This window comes from Saimiri boliviensis, chromosome 9, assembly GCF_048565385.1.
Source record: "Saimiri boliviensis isolate mSaiBol1 chromosome 9, mSaiBol1.pri, whole genome shotgun sequence".
Taxonomy (NCBI): Eukaryota; Metazoa; Chordata; class Mammalia; order Primates; family Cebidae; genus Saimiri; species Saimiri boliviensis.
In genome coordinates this window covers 33,171,044-33,189,718 of record NC_133457.1, presented here as the reverse complement: position 1 = coordinate 33,189,718, position 18,675 = coordinate 33,171,044, and the positions used below count along the sequence as shown (strand labels likewise).

Genomic DNA, 18,675 nt, shown 5'->3' with positions numbered 1-18,675 from the left:
TGGAGGTCATCACTTCTCAGCATTCCTCTCCTGCCCACTTCTTCCCAGTACTAACATCAGCATATACGCATGTCCCTATGTAAAAGATAGATTACACAGCCAGGAGTCTAAATCCTTCTGAACAAGGGCCACTTTTTAACATGTAATTAGGGGTAGGTGTCTGATTCTTTGTTTCCATTCAATTATTTAAATGAGGTTTTAACTAATAAAAATATATATATATATTTGCACTTTAAAATTTGATCCCAGCACTTTGGGAGGCCGAGGCAGGTGGATCACGAGGTCAAGAGATCGAGACCATCCTGGCCAACATGGTGAAACCCTGTCTCTCCTACAAATACAAAAATTAGCTGGGCATGGTGGCGCGTGCCTGCAGTCCCAGCTACTTGGGAGGCTGAGGCAGGAGAATTGCTTGAACCCGGGAGGTGGAGGTTGCAGTGAGCTGAGATCGCGCCACTGCACTCCAGCCTGGCGCCTGGCGACGGAGCAAGACTCTGTCTCAAAAAAAAAAAAAAAAAAAAAAAAAATTGAAATACATCTAAAATAATACTCTGTTGCAGTACTTTGGTGACCTGTATCTGTTGGCAAGCAGAATAGCAATTGCTTATCAAAAGTAAGATCTTATGCAAATGTCTTTTGAGCCCAATACAAACTAGCAATTCTTCAAATGACTAATGACTATATGTCCTTGCCGTAATTACAAACATGAGAAACAAAAGATCAAGGGACTCTAAGGTACTTAGGATAACGGAAGGGCTGTGGAGGCGTTCAGCAGTAACTGTGAAACCAAAAGATAATCTTAACATGCTTCTAAAGATCTTTAACCCCAGAGCAACCTGAACCATTACGTAGTGGTTATTCTCCCCCTATCCTAAGCAAAATCCCTAACAGATAAGATTCTTCAGTTTTTTAAATACAAGCAAATATATCCATTACTGAAATCAAACATAAACAGAAAGCCACATTATACTAAAAATTAGCAAATATTATAAACCAATGAATTGAGAATAACTCAAATTGTTGAATTAATAGTTTTTTTCTGATAATCTGTTTTTTTGAATTCCACAAAGTCTACAATTTTCACAGCAATACATGCATTTAATGGAATCAAATACTTAATTAAAGTCAAATCATATTTAGTAAGTTAATATTTGGGCAACTACTCTGCACAGAATGTTAGAACAGATGCCATGCGTAAGATACAGAAAGCAACTTATTATACAATCTTGGTGCTTTAGGAGGTTATTATCCTGTTTATAAGATGGAATGCATTAATAACACACACAATAACTGAAAAAGCCCTACCAATGGAAGCAAATAAATGGTTTAAAGGGCTGAATAGAAGGTTTTAGGTAACATAAATCCTGGAATTTTGAAAGGTCTCCTAGAACACTAAGATAATTTAAAAAGAAGAAAGTATAGACTGGCAGAGAGGACAGAGAAAGAAGTCTCAGCAGATGAGTGGTGTGTGAAAATATGAGTAAGTAGAAACACAGGGAATGAGGACAGGCAGCCTGAAGCATAGGGTGGATGGCTCGTCAGCTCTTCCCTTCTTTCCCCACTCTCCAGAAGTACCTTCCTTATCTATTGCCAGCTGCCTCCCATCAGGTTCTGCCTACGGACATTCTCTGCACATAGCTACTACGGTCAGTACCTGAAAGCTCAGTCCCTCTCCTGTTCTGCACAAAAACCAATGTCTCTCCAGTGCCTCGCACACCAACTTGAGACTCCTGAATAACAAACAGTAAGTATTCAATATATTTACTGTGCTTACTTCCACATCTCCTGTTCAATTTGAAGATTCCAGAAGGCAACCAATCGTGATTTTTTTCATGTTTTGGTATGCAAGAGCTACCAAGTACCTTATGCATATGGAAGTTCAAAACACACCTATTAGTGAGCAGATGATTTAATTAATAAATTTTATATAATACTGGCAAAATGGTGGGCTCATTGGTAGATGACCTCACACCTCCTGGCAAGGTTAGGAGTTTAAATTTGTTACCAGAGACTCTGCTAAGCCTCTGGATGATTTTGTCTAGGACAAGATAAAAATTGTGTTTGAATAACTTGTTTTAAATGTAGATTGTAGGGTGAATTAGCCTGCAAAGGACTAGAAGTAGAAAGATCACTTTGCTAACAATATTTGCTGACAAGATGAGTAAAACAAGATGGGGACTGTGGAGTTTGCTGAGTCATCACTAATAGGAATACTCTTTCAATAAATGCCAGGAAAGAAAAATGTCAGTCATAACCTTTGATCTATTTTAAACGAGTTCATTTCTGAGATAAGGGATGATCTTTTTTTTCCATGGTAGGCAATACAGTTTCCTGGTTTTAAAGAGTAGCAACCAAAAAACCTTAGAAAGTCAGGACAGTTTTTTTTTTTTATGACTTGAAAATATTCTCCATATTAGAATCTCCCAAATCAACACTCAAAAAATTAGAAAATTAAAATCACTCCATTTTGTATATTCTTACTACAATGCAGAATACCGAATTTTTTTGTTTCACTACAGCTAAAATTAACTGAATAATTGTTTACATAAGTAGAATTTTATAATCTGGTATATCATTTGGATGTTAAATTAATGAATTTATCAGCACTTGAAAATACCAGTGTATTAAAAACTATTAGGAGGTTGTAAACTGGTACCCGTCTCCTTTACAAGAAGTCATTCTCCCTCTGCTCAAGCCTTACCTATCCTACTGGGTACTAAAGTCACAGGTGACCAGCACGAACTTTGCCATCACAGTTAACACTGAAAAAGAGATTAGTGCAGTTTCTCATTCCTGGATGTACACTAGAAACACCTAGGCATTTTAAATATTCATTCATTCTCAGCTCCACACCTCAGATCAATGTTGATGTATTTTGAAAAGTGCCCCCAGTGGGCTTGTCACCTAAGGTTGAGAACCATTGAACTGGTATTTTCTTTAGCCGTAGAAAAATAATTTTCTTGATTTTCTTGATATAGCATCCAAAAAATGAAATAGTTTTGGGACAAAGTATATGATGCTACTAATTTTATTTTAAAGAGAGGGAACAAACTTTCACTTACCTGCCTTCTGACAATGTACGATCTTTTCATACACAGCATCTGCATTTTCAATCAATGCCTTGAGGGACTGAATCATCTGCAAAGGGAATATCCAGACATGAGATTATACCTGACAACCAGATATACTCTCCTGCATTCACGCACAGACTCTCCTCCTAAAACAGGCTGATGTGATGATATCAAATGCCTTTTTATCTGACTTTCCACTACTCAACTTCAAATGTACATGCAAAAAATGATAAAATCACGCATCCCACATAACGGTTAAAACAAGATGTGAGTAGTATTAAAAGTGCAGTGAGGCTAGCACAACACTGAACTTGAACCCTGAGTCAATACTGAAACTGAGTCCATTTTAGCATGAAAAGCTACAAATATGTGGGCAAATCTGGTCTGACTTTTAAATTGTATTTTTGGTTATCCATTTTAACAAAATTTTCAACTTCATCTTATGGAAAACTTCAACATCTACATACTTCACTCATTTCAGCCGAAATGTCATCATCTGAAAATCAGTTTCAAACATACAATGAGAATTTTTAAAAACAGCATTTATTTGATACTGTTCATCACTAAAAGCACCTCTCAAACTAGTATTTTTATGTTCCTACTAATGGTTTTTAAAATGTTCAAATTTGAATTCTATTTCCAAATTGCATGTGCTTGTTTTAAGAACCCAAGCTTGAAGAAGAGAAAGAATCAGGGAACAGCTGATCGATCCATTATTTCACTCACCAAAAAGCTAGGAAAAGATCCCTCTGAAGTAATCTTTTTGGCTCTAAAATCATTATGAAAAGGAAATGGGATAGCCAGATACAACTCTCATGGCTCAAATGGGTACAATTATGATTCCTGCCTTAGTATAAATTCTAAATATTTGTATTTAAATGTCCAGGTATTTTGCATTGTAATATTATTCAGCTATTTTTCATGACCATCATATTCTAAGTAACAAACACCCATCCATTCCTTTCATTTCTGTCTCATTTTTTTTCTTTTTCTTCGTTTAAGAGACACGGTCTGTTCTGTCACCCAGACTGGAGTGCAGTGATTGCTCTCCAGCTTCCAGGCACAAGTGATCCTCCAGCCTCCGTCTCCTAGGTAGCTGGGACTACAGGTATGGGACACCATGCTTGGCTAATTTTTAAATTTTCTGTAGAGATGGGATTTTGCTATATGGCCCAGGCTGGTCTTAAACTCCTGGGGTCAAGTGATCTTTCTACCTTGGCCTCCCAAGTGCTGGGATTACAGGCATGACCCACTGGACCTGGCCTGCCTTATTTTTCTTTATGGCATTTATCACTAACTGTCATGATAATTATTTTATAGTAACTAAATATATGTTGGTTGAATTATTTGTATAACACAAAACCACCATATTTTGGTAAGTTATATTTATTTAAAATATAACCAACACATCTCTTAAAAAGTATACTAGCTTCTTAAGGTTAGTGAAATACTATTTGTCAACCTGCACAATTCTAAAAAAAAAAAAAAAAAGGTAAATATCAAAAGTTTGAAGGCCAAGGTAGGCATTTATTTACATCTTCAGAAGTATCTTTAATCATCACTGGGGTCTACTACAGGCAGCCCCTGTATGGAAACTGGGGATACATGACCTACAGGATACAACCCCTGTCTTCAAGAAGTCCACAACCTGTGGCAGAGTTTGAACTTTGGAATTCAGTATTTTCAAATGCATTCTTCAAGATCTGAGTCATTCCTGTAAATTAAAATATTCTATTTTACAGCTTGACATATTGAACAGGCAGCAATAAAAATGAATTGTTAAGAACTTTATTATAGTGATATAAAGTCATTTGTACCATTACATAATTTGCATACTGAAAAGGTTCATACCGTCATCAAGTAACCTTTTTCAGCTTTGATGTCAAGCCAAATCAGAGATACAAAGAAGCAAGGACTTCTTCAAGCAAGGATGGTGACTGTCACAGCTTAGTATCAAAGAACTGGGCAACTGTGCCCCCGTCATTCAAACAGGAAAAGGAAAAAAAAATCAATAAAATGAACCCAGTCATGAAACAAATGAACAGGACAGGAGTAAAAGCGGAAGGAGTGGAAGAGAAGAAAACAGCAGCATTAAGTGGAGGCTCACAACTGTAGAGGAGAAACTCATCCCGCGAGTGGTGTAGTGGCGGAAAGAGCACAGATTTATATGGATTCTAATCCTGCTTCTATGGCTCATTAGCTTTGTCATCTAGGACAAGATATTTAACCCCCAAACCCTAATTTCTTACCCATACAATAAGTTTATTAAAGACATTACATCGCATAATATGAGAATTGAATGAAAGGACGCTGGAGGAGCAACGGGCGCAGTGAAGACACTTGCAAGTGGCAGCTGTCACGGCTGACTCCTCATTTATCCAGGAGGCCTAGCAGGGCTTTTTCTGGTAGCCCCAAATCAGCTGAATGCCCTCCTTTCATATGTTTACTGGCAATGTGTCCAATACTCATTATTAATTTTAGTTCCACTTGAAAAGCTGGGTGTGATGAAGCTCAGAGAAACAAGTTGCATTATTATTCTTAGAATCATCTTCCAGTTCAAGTAACACCAAAGGTTAAATAACTATGCACCTTCCAGCTATAAAATATATGCAAGGCTGAATAAATACTTATCTATCTCAAGGGTCTGGATACAGAAGCTCATCTGCCTCCTAACTCTGTAACACTTGGAGGATCATTTGTTTATTCTTCGGACAACCATTTACTGAGGATCTCTGTGTGGGGGACCCTGTTCTAAGGGCCGAGTATGAATTAAGAACAGTTGCTGCACTGGATCTATGGTAAGAAAATAAGACAGATGCACAGACAACCAAAAATGTGGGATTACTATTGTAGCCCATGAGCTATTGGATGTGATTAAATACTCCTTAACTACAGCCCTTTGGTAAGATATTTAATGGTGAGGTAACTGCAGTGTAATGGTATCCATGTTGACACCCACAGAAGGATCTGCTTGTGGCTTGGATTTCAATACAGGAAGTTCCTTTGCTGATAATGAGTGAATATTGTCCCCCCATTCATGAGTAGTATATAAAAGATGAAGATGACTAATACATCAGGGTGGAGAACACAAACAGTGAGAACCCATTCCTCCCAGGTTTGGAGGTAAACAGCAGGAGGCATTTGCAGACTGTTACTCCAGGGGAAACCAGCCTACGAGAAGGTAGGCCCATAGTAAGCAATCAGCAAAGCTTAGACAAGGCAGGCAGAAAACACATCCAGACCTCAGCAGAGATGATTCACATTGTTACACCTGTTATCAAATAATTGTACTACTTGCTTCGAAGGAGGAACTGCCAGTTAGTATCTTTTTATAGTTTTGGGGCACATATTTATAATTAAATTAATGTATGTTAACAGTTTACAGTTCTTGTACTTAACAGGCATATAATCTTCAACTTTTGCAGTATTGCATAAATTCTCCTTGAGTCTACGAGCTCCTCTGGGTGCTCTTAAGGAAGCTCTTAGGACTGTGGGCTCCTACAGGAACACCAGGTGAAGAGTCCAGCAGGATTAGAGGACAGATTAGGCAATGGGCCTTCAGAGGGCTAATGTTTCCCTTTCATTCTGCCATCAATTATAATTGAATGTAGTGCACACGGCACTGAGGATGCGGCACAGGCAACACGGGACCATGAGCTGATCTAGCAGGAGCCACTTTCTGTCTGGGTCTGCTACTTTGTAACAAGCTATGATTATAAATAGTACAAGTGTTGGTTGAATGAACCAAAAAGAAAGTAATTCAACATTTCTGCATCGAGTATGTGCTTAGTGCTTTCTTTCTATTTTATTTACTGATCACATTATCCATGTCAAGTTATATTTATATGAGTATTCAGTTTTACAGACATGAACAATGAAGACCTACCTGAAACATAAGCAATCTTTCAAGGTCATCTTGTATTATAGGCAAAATAATTGTAATTAGTAAGTCAAGAACCTGGTATTGTTTGACCTTGAAGCCTCTGCTTTTTCCACAAAACCATGATAGGTCTTGACACATGAGTAGCAATTGCACAAGTGAAGAGGAAAGGGTGTTCCAACCAGAAGAACACCCAAAAGCAGAGGAAATTTTGTAACTCCTAAAAGGTGGTACACACAAAGTACTAATATCACCTCAATTACTAACATTGACCCAAAGTTGTTTTTTAAAAAATAGTATTTCTATAAAGCACTTTGAGAAAGCATTTTAAAATGACAACAATAAATGACCTGTCTCCATTTTACAATTTGTTATTATAAATAAGAAATAATTTATATTTAATGTGAAACTACTAGAATAAACATCTCAGATTAGACAAAAGCAGATGTATGGGGAGTAATATTGACATATGAGCCAAAGAAAAAAGCTACTTTATCTTGTTTTCTCTGCGTAAATTACATTGATATGTCACTAGAATGCAAGGCCAAGTAGAGTAGTTGATTATATAAGCATTATTTGCATTAATGTAAATGCATGACTTTCATCAAGCCCCTATAAACACACAGGTGTAAGTCTTGGCACAGCAATTAGATACCCTGCTGCCAGCCTCAGTAATTCACCACATGGATGCTTGTATTGATTTTTCCAGGGCAAGAGGCTTTTATATAGTTGTTGCTAATGGATTTTATATTAGTGACCTGTTAACCAGTACCTCCTACATTTCTGGAACTAATGTGTTAGGAAAATCTATGGATTTAACATAGCCTAGAAATCTATTTCATAAATTTGATCACCTCTAATATAAGATTTTAATAAAAAATCTGAGCAGATGAAAAGCAGGAAATTTCAACAAAAGGCAAAGTAAAAATTAAAACTGATATTTTATTATGCTGGAAAAAACCAGAAATGCCTTTCATATGAGTGCTGTGTTTTGAAAGTAACTCCCATGTTAATGTAAACTTCTCTGTTTATAGATATGGTTATAAGAAGGGTTATTATTATATATTTATGTTATATATATTTATATATTATATTTTTATTATATAAAATAGATATATATTATACATTTTATATTATATATTTTTATATTAAATTATATATTTATTACCATATATTTATATATTATTTTATATTTATATATTATATATGTATTTATATATTACTAGATTTCTATAGACTGCTCCTTCATATTCTGTTTTGAAACTTGCTTATCAACCGAAAGATTCCATTTTCAGAATAAGCAAGTCTGTGGTTTTATGTAAGAACCTTATGTCTGATTTTAGACAATTCACTGAATTGCCTTTCATCTTAAGAACATACGTTTTGTCAATAATTATAAAAGTAGTTTGCCAATAATTTTAAATCCTTGGGTGAAAGAAGTTTTGGTAGTAACATCTTCTGAATTCTAGATTTTTTCCCCCTTTATCTTGTTTTGAATCTCAGTTTCAGATAGAAAATCCCAACCTCTAAACTCCTTCCTTTGCCTGTCCTACTCAACACAGATGTGGCTACTGCATCTTCTATTGTAGCTGTTTCTAATGAAGTTACAAAGTCTGAGAAGTCCTAAAGTTGCTACAAAAGTAAAAGGCTAGATAATAAAAAAGCTTCATAATTATTTGACATATAACAGGGAAGTATCTTTCTAAACTCAAAAAATTTAAAGATTATCATTCTCAAACATGCCAATGGACTTACAAAAATGACAAAGTATATACCTGGCCCTAACCAGTGAATGATCCCATACTGCCATGACCCCCTTGGAGATCCATGATAGGCCTCAGTGGACCAGTGAATGCCCAGGTGGCAGATGTGGCTTCAGGCACCACCAGGCTCAGGATGACCTTGGGAGGACTGGACCAAAGCAGGACTTGTTTCTCTGGCCTCCAGGGATGAATACAATCCAGGGATGAATACAAAACAGCAAATGTGATCACGGATAAGGTTTTCAGAAGACAGGAATTAATTCAATCCAAAGTAATTTTCCCCCATCTAGTCAGAATTAGCTGATTGGCAGCCTCTGCTACGGTTTAAATGTGTCGCCTTCAAAATTCAAGTATTGCCTATGTGATTGTATTAACAGGCAGGGTCTTTAAAAGGTGATGAAGCCAAGAGGACTCCTCCTAGTCAATGGGATTAAGGTCCATATAGAAGAGGTTTCACAGAGTGTTTAGCTAGTATCCTTCTGTATCCTGCCACATGAGGACCCAGTCAGAAGACCCATGCAAGATACTGAGCCTTGATTTGGGACTTCTCAGCCTTTGTAACTCTGAAAAAATAAGTTTCAGTTTCTATAAATTACTCAGGCTGTGGTATTCTGTTATAGCAGCACAAAATGGATTAAAACAGCCTCTTAAAGCTCAATGTCCCTGGTGGGTGATCAGCCTTGTTGTGCTGTGTGGCCCCTGCAAGGCTGGTCAGTTCACTAATGCCATGAATGGGGCAGAAAGTAAGAGCAAGATGCCCTCAGGAGGTTGTAAGCTTTTGTGCTTTTTTCTGCTCTCTTGAAAGAAATAACTCTCTGAGTTAACAATATAATTTCTCTTTTTAACATTTTAAAATAATTATTACTGTGTGGGTGAAGTACTTTAGTTTGGTCCTAAAACATCAGGATTTGAGACTTCTTAACTGAAACCTGGAGGTTAAGCTTTTCCTTTACTAAAACTTCCAAGTACAGAAAAATCTCACAAAGTTGAACTAATAGAAGAGGCACCATTTATAAAGCCATTGTTGGAAAATAAAACACAGTTTTCAATACTTAAACATAATACAGAAGTCACATATTCAAATTGAAATGCTAAAGGATTATTGCTGTAGGGGTCTTTGACCAGCTGTGTGCCCCAATGAAACCCAGCTCCCTTTTCCATCTCACATGGAGGGAGAATTGCAGCTGCGGTCCACTGTGGGGAGGGCAGAGAGCTGGTGACCATCTAAGTGTCGAGGTCTGCCATATCTTTAAGGGTTGTGGTCATCCTCCTTTCCAGCAAAGTCACTATGAAAACACTTTCTAAATAACAAACCGTTTCCAGAGTAACTTGTCCTGGGTGTGTCATGAAACCACTTCCACTACTACATCTTTCACTATGCAAATTACAGGGAAAAGAAAGATAGAAAGAACCTGAGATGTGCTTGATAAAAAGTACTACTCACCTGTTAACAAACATACAGAGGAGTACATTTGGGTGCTGCCACACATACGACCCCGCTGCAGGCATGACGCGAAAGGGCAGGACTGCATGTTTAGGCATATCAACTCGTGTTAGAGAATGTGAGGAAACATGAATTGAAAAGGAGCAAGGGCCAGATTGGATAAGATCCACATTTCTACACTGTGGAGTTTGAATTTCATCAAACTCTTGACGATTTTAAGCAGAGGTGTTGCGATCAAAATAAAATCTCAGAACCATGAACAACAAGGATCAGTGTGAAGAAGAAATGGGAGACGGGGGCACAAAAGTGGAAACGGGAAGCAGGTGGGGGCCGCTGCTAAATGAGGGACTTGGAATGGCAGCAGAGGGGCTGGGAAAGAAAGGATGCCATGAAGAGATGGGGTAGAGGAGGACTCCAAGGTTGATGTGCTGTGGACACAGAAGGAAGAGCCAAGGTAAGAGAGGAAAAGTGGTCAGGATAAGAAAAATTGTAACACACCCTACAGTTATAGGGTGCTTTACAGTTTACAACTAAACATGTTACACATTGTACAGCTGTACAGTGCTTTATAGTTCCGTTAAGTATGTTAATGCGTGTAGGATGTGAACTTCCACCTTAGTTGAACTGAGCTGGTGGTTACAGTAGGGAAGTCTAAGAATCTCCAGGAGCAACCAGAAATTATGTGACAGCTTGGTTCTGGCCCTGGATAATTGAAAATTTTCTGCACAGAGGTAGTAGCTGAGATGAAAGAATGCCTTTATCTCTGAGGGAGGAATTTTAAAGATGAATGAACACTGCATGATGCCCCAGAATCACTGGAATAAGTAGAGAGAATAATAACTAGTATGACAGGTGCAAGAGTGGTCAGAGGGCAGGAAAAAACAAAGATGCTCAACATTTACAGATGCGTGCAGAGAGCGGTGCTGAGTGGAGGGTGAGTCCACAGTACTGGAAGCTGTGGGTCTGCTCATTTGGTGATCTTGAGTAATTGTGGAGAATATACATTAAGTCTTTTCTTAACATGGATAGGTTCCTGGAAACTGGGACTTTAGGTGAACAATGTACAACAAAAGCAATTTTACCACAGGCTAACTGATAGAAACAAGAATTACATTTCCACAGCATGTTTCTGGTCACAAAAACATCATCGAACTTCTCAATAAAGATCAAAACACTTCTAATTTTAAATGATGAAATAAATGTGAACTATACATACATTTAAGAAAGATTAATGAAAACAAGTAAGATCATTATTTACTCAATTTGTGGTGAATCCCTAAGTGGTAGTAGTCATAGTGGTGGTGTATTAAATTAAGGAACAAATGTTTGCAAAATGAAAGTTTTCAGAGGAATCTCCTACTATCACACAGCTCAAAAACAGTTAACAAATATCATCGTGCATTTGGATGATTTTCAAATACTTGACAAATTTTTATTTTCCAGTAACTTATATTAGTTCATTCATTTCCCAACCCACTTATTCCAGTCAGGATCTAAGGTGGCCAGAGCCTATCCCAGCAGTTTAGGGTGCAAGAGAAACCCACCCTGGACAGGATGCCATCCCATTGCAGGGTATACTCACACACACACAACCAGATTCACTCACACTGAGACCCTGGATTGTCCAATTCACCTGGAATTCATCTTTGGTAAGTGGGCGGAAACCAGAGTACCTGAAGAAAACTCACACAGATGTGGGAGAACATGCAAACTCCATACAAGTGGCCCCAGCTGGGAATCAACTTTTTTTCCTTCTTCAATATAATGAAATGATGCTAAACAACATGACATTATTCAAGGACCTGCTGTAATTGCAGTATGACAGTTCTGCAATCCAGAAACTCACCTCACTGTACAAAATTATGCAATAAAAACCACAGGGCTTATAAGGAAAGTGGGTTGGGACACAACACTCAAAACTTTGGCAGTGACACATAAAAAGACATTTCATTGTTCTGTATACGTTAAGTGATTAAAGAATGAAAAACATATTACAATAAACGTGGCAATTAACCTTGAAAAAAGACCTGAAGGTTGCTGGTAGAAGTGGGTACTGAAAGAGCTGCAGCTTGTGAGTCACTGTGAAGTGGTGGAAGGAGGGTGATCTGAAATCCAATCGAAAATTGTAACACAAGATGTGGAGGGTGTACCTTATAACACTTTTGGTGAATTGAAAGAGATGGTGGATCTTTGAGGGATGTGTGTGTAATTTCAGTTCACCCAGGTGCAGTTTTGTGCACACAAAGTTATGCATAAAAAATGCAATATTTGTGGTATGATCAAATTGTTACCTAACATGTAAACTGCATTCAAGCAAGTTTGAATTTTCAAAAGGAGTACTGTAGTAGAACTTAACTGCAGAAGGGAGAATACTTCAAAATATTTAGAAAAAAATGTGTTTACGAAATTCTTCTATGCAATTTTATTTGAAGTCTCAGTTAAACTCTCAGTTACTACCACATTCAAAGCATGGTTTTGGCATCATATAAGCCTGCCTCAACACTGTATTCAACTAGTTTAACAATCATTTCTTGCCAGAGAACAGATGCCAAATGCTATATAAATCTGGAATGAATTCTGAATTATAAGTGACCCAGGGTCCACATGTAGGAAGCTAACAATTCTCTAAGTTTTTTCAACATACTCTAACTTTTCATAAAGCCCACTTCAGAGCTAGGGCAGTGCCTACAGGATCAATGTGTCTCTCCTGTTACATAACTTTTATCTAAACCCTAATACAGTCTGAACCTCTTATGTACCACATTTCAGATAAAATCCTATGAAATAACAACCCATCTTATCTATAGATATCTAGTTGAATTTTCACATTACAAAAAGCCTCCTCTAACACAATCAATGTCACTATCACTTCTCACTCTAAATTAGTATATAATCATATTCACACACTTAGAAGGCGGCCATGTTTCACAGGTTAAACTTTAAGTGCCATTTCTAAATGTAATCACCATACAAACATAAGATATAGGCATATGCTTATTATACACAGTGTAATATAGGTGTCTCCTGCATTCACTCAATAACCATTTGGCTTCAACGTAACATTCATGAAATAAATAGTATCATGTAGTCAAAAGAACCAGTTTATTTCCTTAAGTTCTTCAAGTTACTTTCTACCAGGTGCTATACTCCAATGGGCACTGCATAGACCTACTGTTTACCGTTGTGGGTATTTCTGAGAGGCACTTCCCGCATTAGCCACTAGAAGTCCTTAGTAATACACATTTGTTAGGCTGAGAGGAGAGGAAAAAGGAGCAAAGATAAGGAAAAACAGTACAAAGAGGATGGCGGGCAAAAAATTAAAAAGCACATCTAGAGGATTAAAAGAAAAAAAATAGACAAAATCACAGAGGCAGAGCTTAGGATGATCAAAACAATGAACGCACCAGGGTGATTTATCTCATCAAAAACTGTGTTTTTAAATCAGGCAAGAAATTTTTTTTTTTATGCTGTCAACTGAAGAAGCTATAAAGTCACAATCAGACTTTAAAAGGCATCCACTACTGTTTCTAGATTGAGATTTGGCATTACTAGAAATCTCCATGTGGTCCCCAATACTTTTAAATAGACCAGAGGCTGGCAAAGTTCCTCTGTGCATAATAGCTTGGGGAAATTGAAAAGGGTACTGGAAAAACTGGGGGTTCTAGTTGTACCAAAAGATTAGTTATGAAGCCAGTGAATATACTTTAAATACTTACCCTACTCTAAATTGTTGGCAAATATTTAAAATTTCTAAATTTCAAATTTTAGTTTTTAACCAAAACTTTAAGAAATGTAAGTTATTTAATCTTATTTCAGGAAACAAACAATTTCAAAAAATGGAAGGAATTTTGAATTTGATCTTGTAGTTTCTGGTCCTGAACAATATGATATTCATAGGAAAAGCAAAAAAAAAAAAAAAAAAAGGTTGAAAATTGAGCAAGAAAACAGAACCTCAACTACCCTGCAAAGGAATTCTGTTGCAATTATAAAACTATCAAGAAAAGCTATATAATAATTTCTACCAGTTTATGCAGTAATTTATTAAGCTATGCTTTTCTATATGAAGAGCATGCACACAGTAAGTTCACATGCATTTAAATGATAATTATCCTCTTCTCTATTTTATTATCAACCTTACATGACCAGAAGTCTTGTTAGGGGAGAAATCGGTGTGCTACATATCATTTTGCACATGATTACTGTGGGAAGCCTTATACAATAGTCCCACATTAGACAGTCTACTTTACAGCACATGACGAATTGTTTTGCACCATGGTTGCCTCAAGGATGTACAAACACACAAACCCCACCCTCTACCAGGCCTTTGGTCACGTCAAGCCTGTATACACTATAAAACACTTCTCAGCTTTTCTAAGCTACAATAACGGTGTGCTAACATGACATCCTCATCCCATCCCAGAGAGTATGAAATTTATGTATGGCTCGTGCTCAAGTATCCTCTACAAGTCATGAAAGGAGGAAAGGATATGAGTAGGTGAAGGGATTTAGCAACTCAGAAAGAACTTTCGACAGGTACTGTGGGCAGCCAGGTGCAGTCCAGCGAGGATGCAGTCTACAGCCATCTTGCTGGCTTACTTCTCTAGTAAGTGCCTGGAAAGAGCATCCAGGGCCTCACTGTCTCTCTCCTGGTCTTAGAAATTTTAAAGATAAACTTCAGAGGCTGCATCCTGAATGGAGAGTAATGTCTCCAAAGAACTGATGAGAATGGCTCAAAACCTCTGAATCAATCCCGTGGGAGGAAAGGGGAACTTGAGCTGGTTAAACCCAATTATTCAGTGAGCAAGCTACTTCTGAAGAGCAGACCGGGAACTTCTGGATGCTACATTAACTCTTTCAAGTCACTAAGGACCCTTTACTTCTGACATGCTCACTTAAAACTATTACTACTAAATTAATTAAATTTCAAAAGATACAATTTGAATTAAACATAGTACCACTTTTATTACTGCCTATTTATATCAAGTCTTTTCTCCAGAGGGATAAAGGTGATTTAGAAACTCCTAATTAACAGAAGGTAATTTAATCATAGTCTTACTGTAAGGTATCATTCATTTCTCTCAAGTCTGTGATAACTAAGTATAGATGTTAGTTAAAAGAGAAAAGCAATTGAAGACTTCTCTGTAATGAAAAGCAATACTTTTTTAAAACACAGCAGCGTGTCCTCAGTTCTCCAAGAATAACAGAGCCAGAAGAATGCATCTGAGCAGCTACTAGAGTATTTACTGTATAAACCCAGGCATGGCCTTCTTCCTGATTTTGACCACATAACTCACATGTTACAGTGTCTTCCCCTTTCAGAGTAGAGAAACAACTCGCCTAGCAAGGTGATGAGAAAACTTACCTTTTGCTTTTCATTTTGAACTTTAAACCCACCTTTATGAAATGGAGTAACCATGCTCTGCATAAATAACAAAGTGGGGCCTGACAAATGCTGCTCTGGAATTTGGAGTCATGTTAAAGTAAACTCACACATAGGTCTTCAAGCTTCAGGAGCTATATGCATCCAGCCTTTGAAAACTAATCATGACAATTGTAATGACTATGATTTATTGAATATTTAGTATCTTCTAGGTTATTGACAGGTACATAGTCTTATAATCCTTTGAGGTTGTGATCTAATGTCCATTTTAGAGGTTAAAAAATGGGCCACGGCTGGGCACAGTGGCTTACACCTGTAATCCCAGCACTTTGAGAGGCTGAGGCTAGAGGATCGCTTGAGGCCAGGAGTTCAACACCAGTCTGGGTAACATAGTGAGACCCCATTTCTTTTAGAGAGAGAGAGAGAGAGAAATGGCCTTGCTCCTGGTCACACAAGTGAGCACTAGTACAGGAGCTATCTCATTAGCAGAGGCTCATCTATTTCCTAGGGTGCAGTATTGTGCATATATGTTCACACCCCCTGCATACCTACCTGGGTGGTCTATAAATACAGCACTATTCTTATTAAGGTGTGCCCTTTGCAAAACATGCCAGGGTACATCTTCTGTTGCCCTGGGAGCCAGGTCATGGTGGCAGGTGAGATAAAGATGAAGACAAGCATTTCCCAAGGTGGAGCTGGAGCTGGTGGATGCTGTGTGTGGAGTAGAGGAAGAGCAACCAAGGCCTTCTTCCCTGAGAGATGTGGTTTGGCTCACTCACCATGGTCAGTAGGTGTTGGGGAATGCAAGCCTGCATCAGTTGGGGGAAAGTAGTTTCTGGCTTTCAAGAATTTCTCTGCTCAGCTCAAACAGGAGCCTATCCCCATATAAGGCTTTGCTCTTCTCCTCTGCTTCCAGCCCATGTGCTAAGATCATTGCACATCAGAGCCTCTGACTATTAGCTCATGTAACAATTGATTTATGAGCATGCTTGGGAAAAATCATAAAACACTGTACACATATGAGGGTGGTTCCCACCTCAGATGGCTTAACTGAACCAGGTTGCTCTCCTGTTATAGCCAGGTGAAAAACTGGGGGCCCTCACCTTTTCCTCCTCCTCTCTTCTGCACTAAACCCTTCTATATAGTTTTTTAAGGGCATATGAATTAACGAGGGAATTTCAGATAGGATAAAGGATCCTCTGGTAAAGGGTGCAAAGACATCTAGGGTCTGAACAAGAGATAAGGGATCCAGGAGCTGAGACGCTCTGATCTGTCTTCTCAGGGCGGCTCTCTCCTGCCTCTGGCCCCGCTCTCCCTACAAGCATCTGAAGCTGTCCAGGAACCTCAGGCATCCTCCTCTTCTTTGAGCAGCAATGCCAGCCCTCACTGCCGTAGAGTGTGAGCACTTCCAGCCAGACCTAAGACTGGAAGAGCAGCCACTTCACCCCCTGCTCCCCCTGCCCCCAAACTTCTGGTGTGTATGGAAATCAAAATCAAGTTCAGGGAATACAGGCACACATGGGAAAGAGACGTAGGGTAAGAAGAGCATCTGATATTTGTATCCTGGAGGTCAAGGTTATTTTCATTCATTCACCAAAAATAGATTTTGAGTACTTGCTGTGTGCCAAGCTCTGCTGTCAGTGCTGAGAACACAGGAATGGTCCCTGCTATCCTGGAGCTCAGATTTCAGGGAAAGGAAGAGAGGTACTTTTAAAAAAGGAATCCCCAGCACTTTGGGAGGCTGAGGCAAGCGGATTGTTTGAGCTCAGAAGTTCAAGACCAGCCTAAGCAACATGACAAACCCCCATCTCTACAACACAAAACAAAACAAAACAAAACAAAACAAAACAAAACAAAACAAAACAAAACAAAACAATAAAATGAGCCAGGTGTGCTGGTGCACATGTGGTCCCGGCTACTCAGGAGGCTGAGGCAGGAGAATCGTTTGAGCCCAGGAAGCAGAGGCTGCAGTGAGTCAAGAGTTTGTCACTGCACTCCAGCCTGGGTGACAGGAGTGAAACCCTGTCTCAAAAAAAAAAAAAAAAAAAAAAAAAAAAAAAAAAAAAAAAAAAAAAAAAAAAAGGGATCAAGCTAATGAAAGTATAATTATAAGTTGTAATGAGTGTAAGGAGGAGGTAAATAGCATAAACAACAGCAAGGTGTGGGAATCCAGAGGCTTCAGAGCATCTTTTCCCTTCTTTGGGTAGGAGAGGGTTTTATGGGATTGGTCTCTGCCTCCAGCACTCTTTATAATCCCTTCCTTTAAACCAAGTGTGGTTAGCATAGTCTGGATTTGACAGTTGAGGGAATGTCCTCCTTGCCTTAGGAAAGGGTGAGAGGAAACCAGGGGTTTTCACAGTCAATGCAGAACTGCTCACTAACTCTACCCAATTCCCTCTCTCCATCCAGCCCTTCAGCTCCTCAGCAAGAAATGCTTGATTTAGCTGAGAGAAGGAGTACTATTGAAACTCAATTCTTGGACTGGCCCATTTTTAATGCCTCATTACCAAACAGCACAACCAAGGTTATACATAATCACCAAATATGTGTAAGGTTAAATTAGTTATGAATGTTACTGAGTTATAGCACACAATTCAGGTGGATTGTCACCATTTCCCACTGACATAGCATGGTTGCCTCACGGGCACTATAAAAATCAGAACAAACATTAATTCCCACTGGCTTTTTCCTCTTAGTTTCCACCTCTTGTTTCTTTAGGTTTCTGACCCTTAACAACACATTCGGGCTTATTGCTTTTTTTCAGCAGAGGAGTGCTTAGGCAATGGCAGGAGTCTCCTCCTTTCTACCAGGTTAACAATTAGAATCTCACCCTTATGGATCAAAACTCGAAATGCTGTGAGTACATTTGAAAGGAGAGGGGAGGGGAGGAAGGAAAGAGAAAGTCATAATTTATGTTGGCAAAGGTGACTTTAAAAATCACTGTATCAAAATACCCTAAGGACTTTAACCCAATCCACTTTTGTAAGTGCTGGAAAACTTTCTGCATAGGGCCAGGCAGTACACATTGTAGGCTGTAAGGCTTAGACTTAGTTCCTGTCACAACTCCACTCAACTCTGCCACTGTGGGAAGAAGGTAGTCACTGATAGTATTTAATGGAGGTGGTCGTGCTCCAAAA

General features: G+C 38.5%; 1 protein-coding gene across 8 annotated transcripts in view; it reads right to left on the bottom strand.

Moving 5' to 3' along the window:
* PLCL2 (phospholipase C like 2) overlaps positions 1-18,675 on the bottom strand; it is a 206,660-nt gene that overhangs the window by 56,319 nt on the left and 131,666 nt on the right. For all 8 annotated transcript variants that reach the window (XR_012519194.1, XM_074405696.1, XM_074405694.1 and 5 more), the window contains one exon: positions 3,063-3,138. Coding sequence is in view for 7 of the 8 variants with exons in the window: in XM_074405696.1 (XP_074261797.1) it covers positions 3,063-3,138 (76 nt within the window). In the remaining variant the exon portion in view is untranslated. The remainder of the gene's footprint in view (positions 1-3,062; positions 3,139-18,675) is intronic.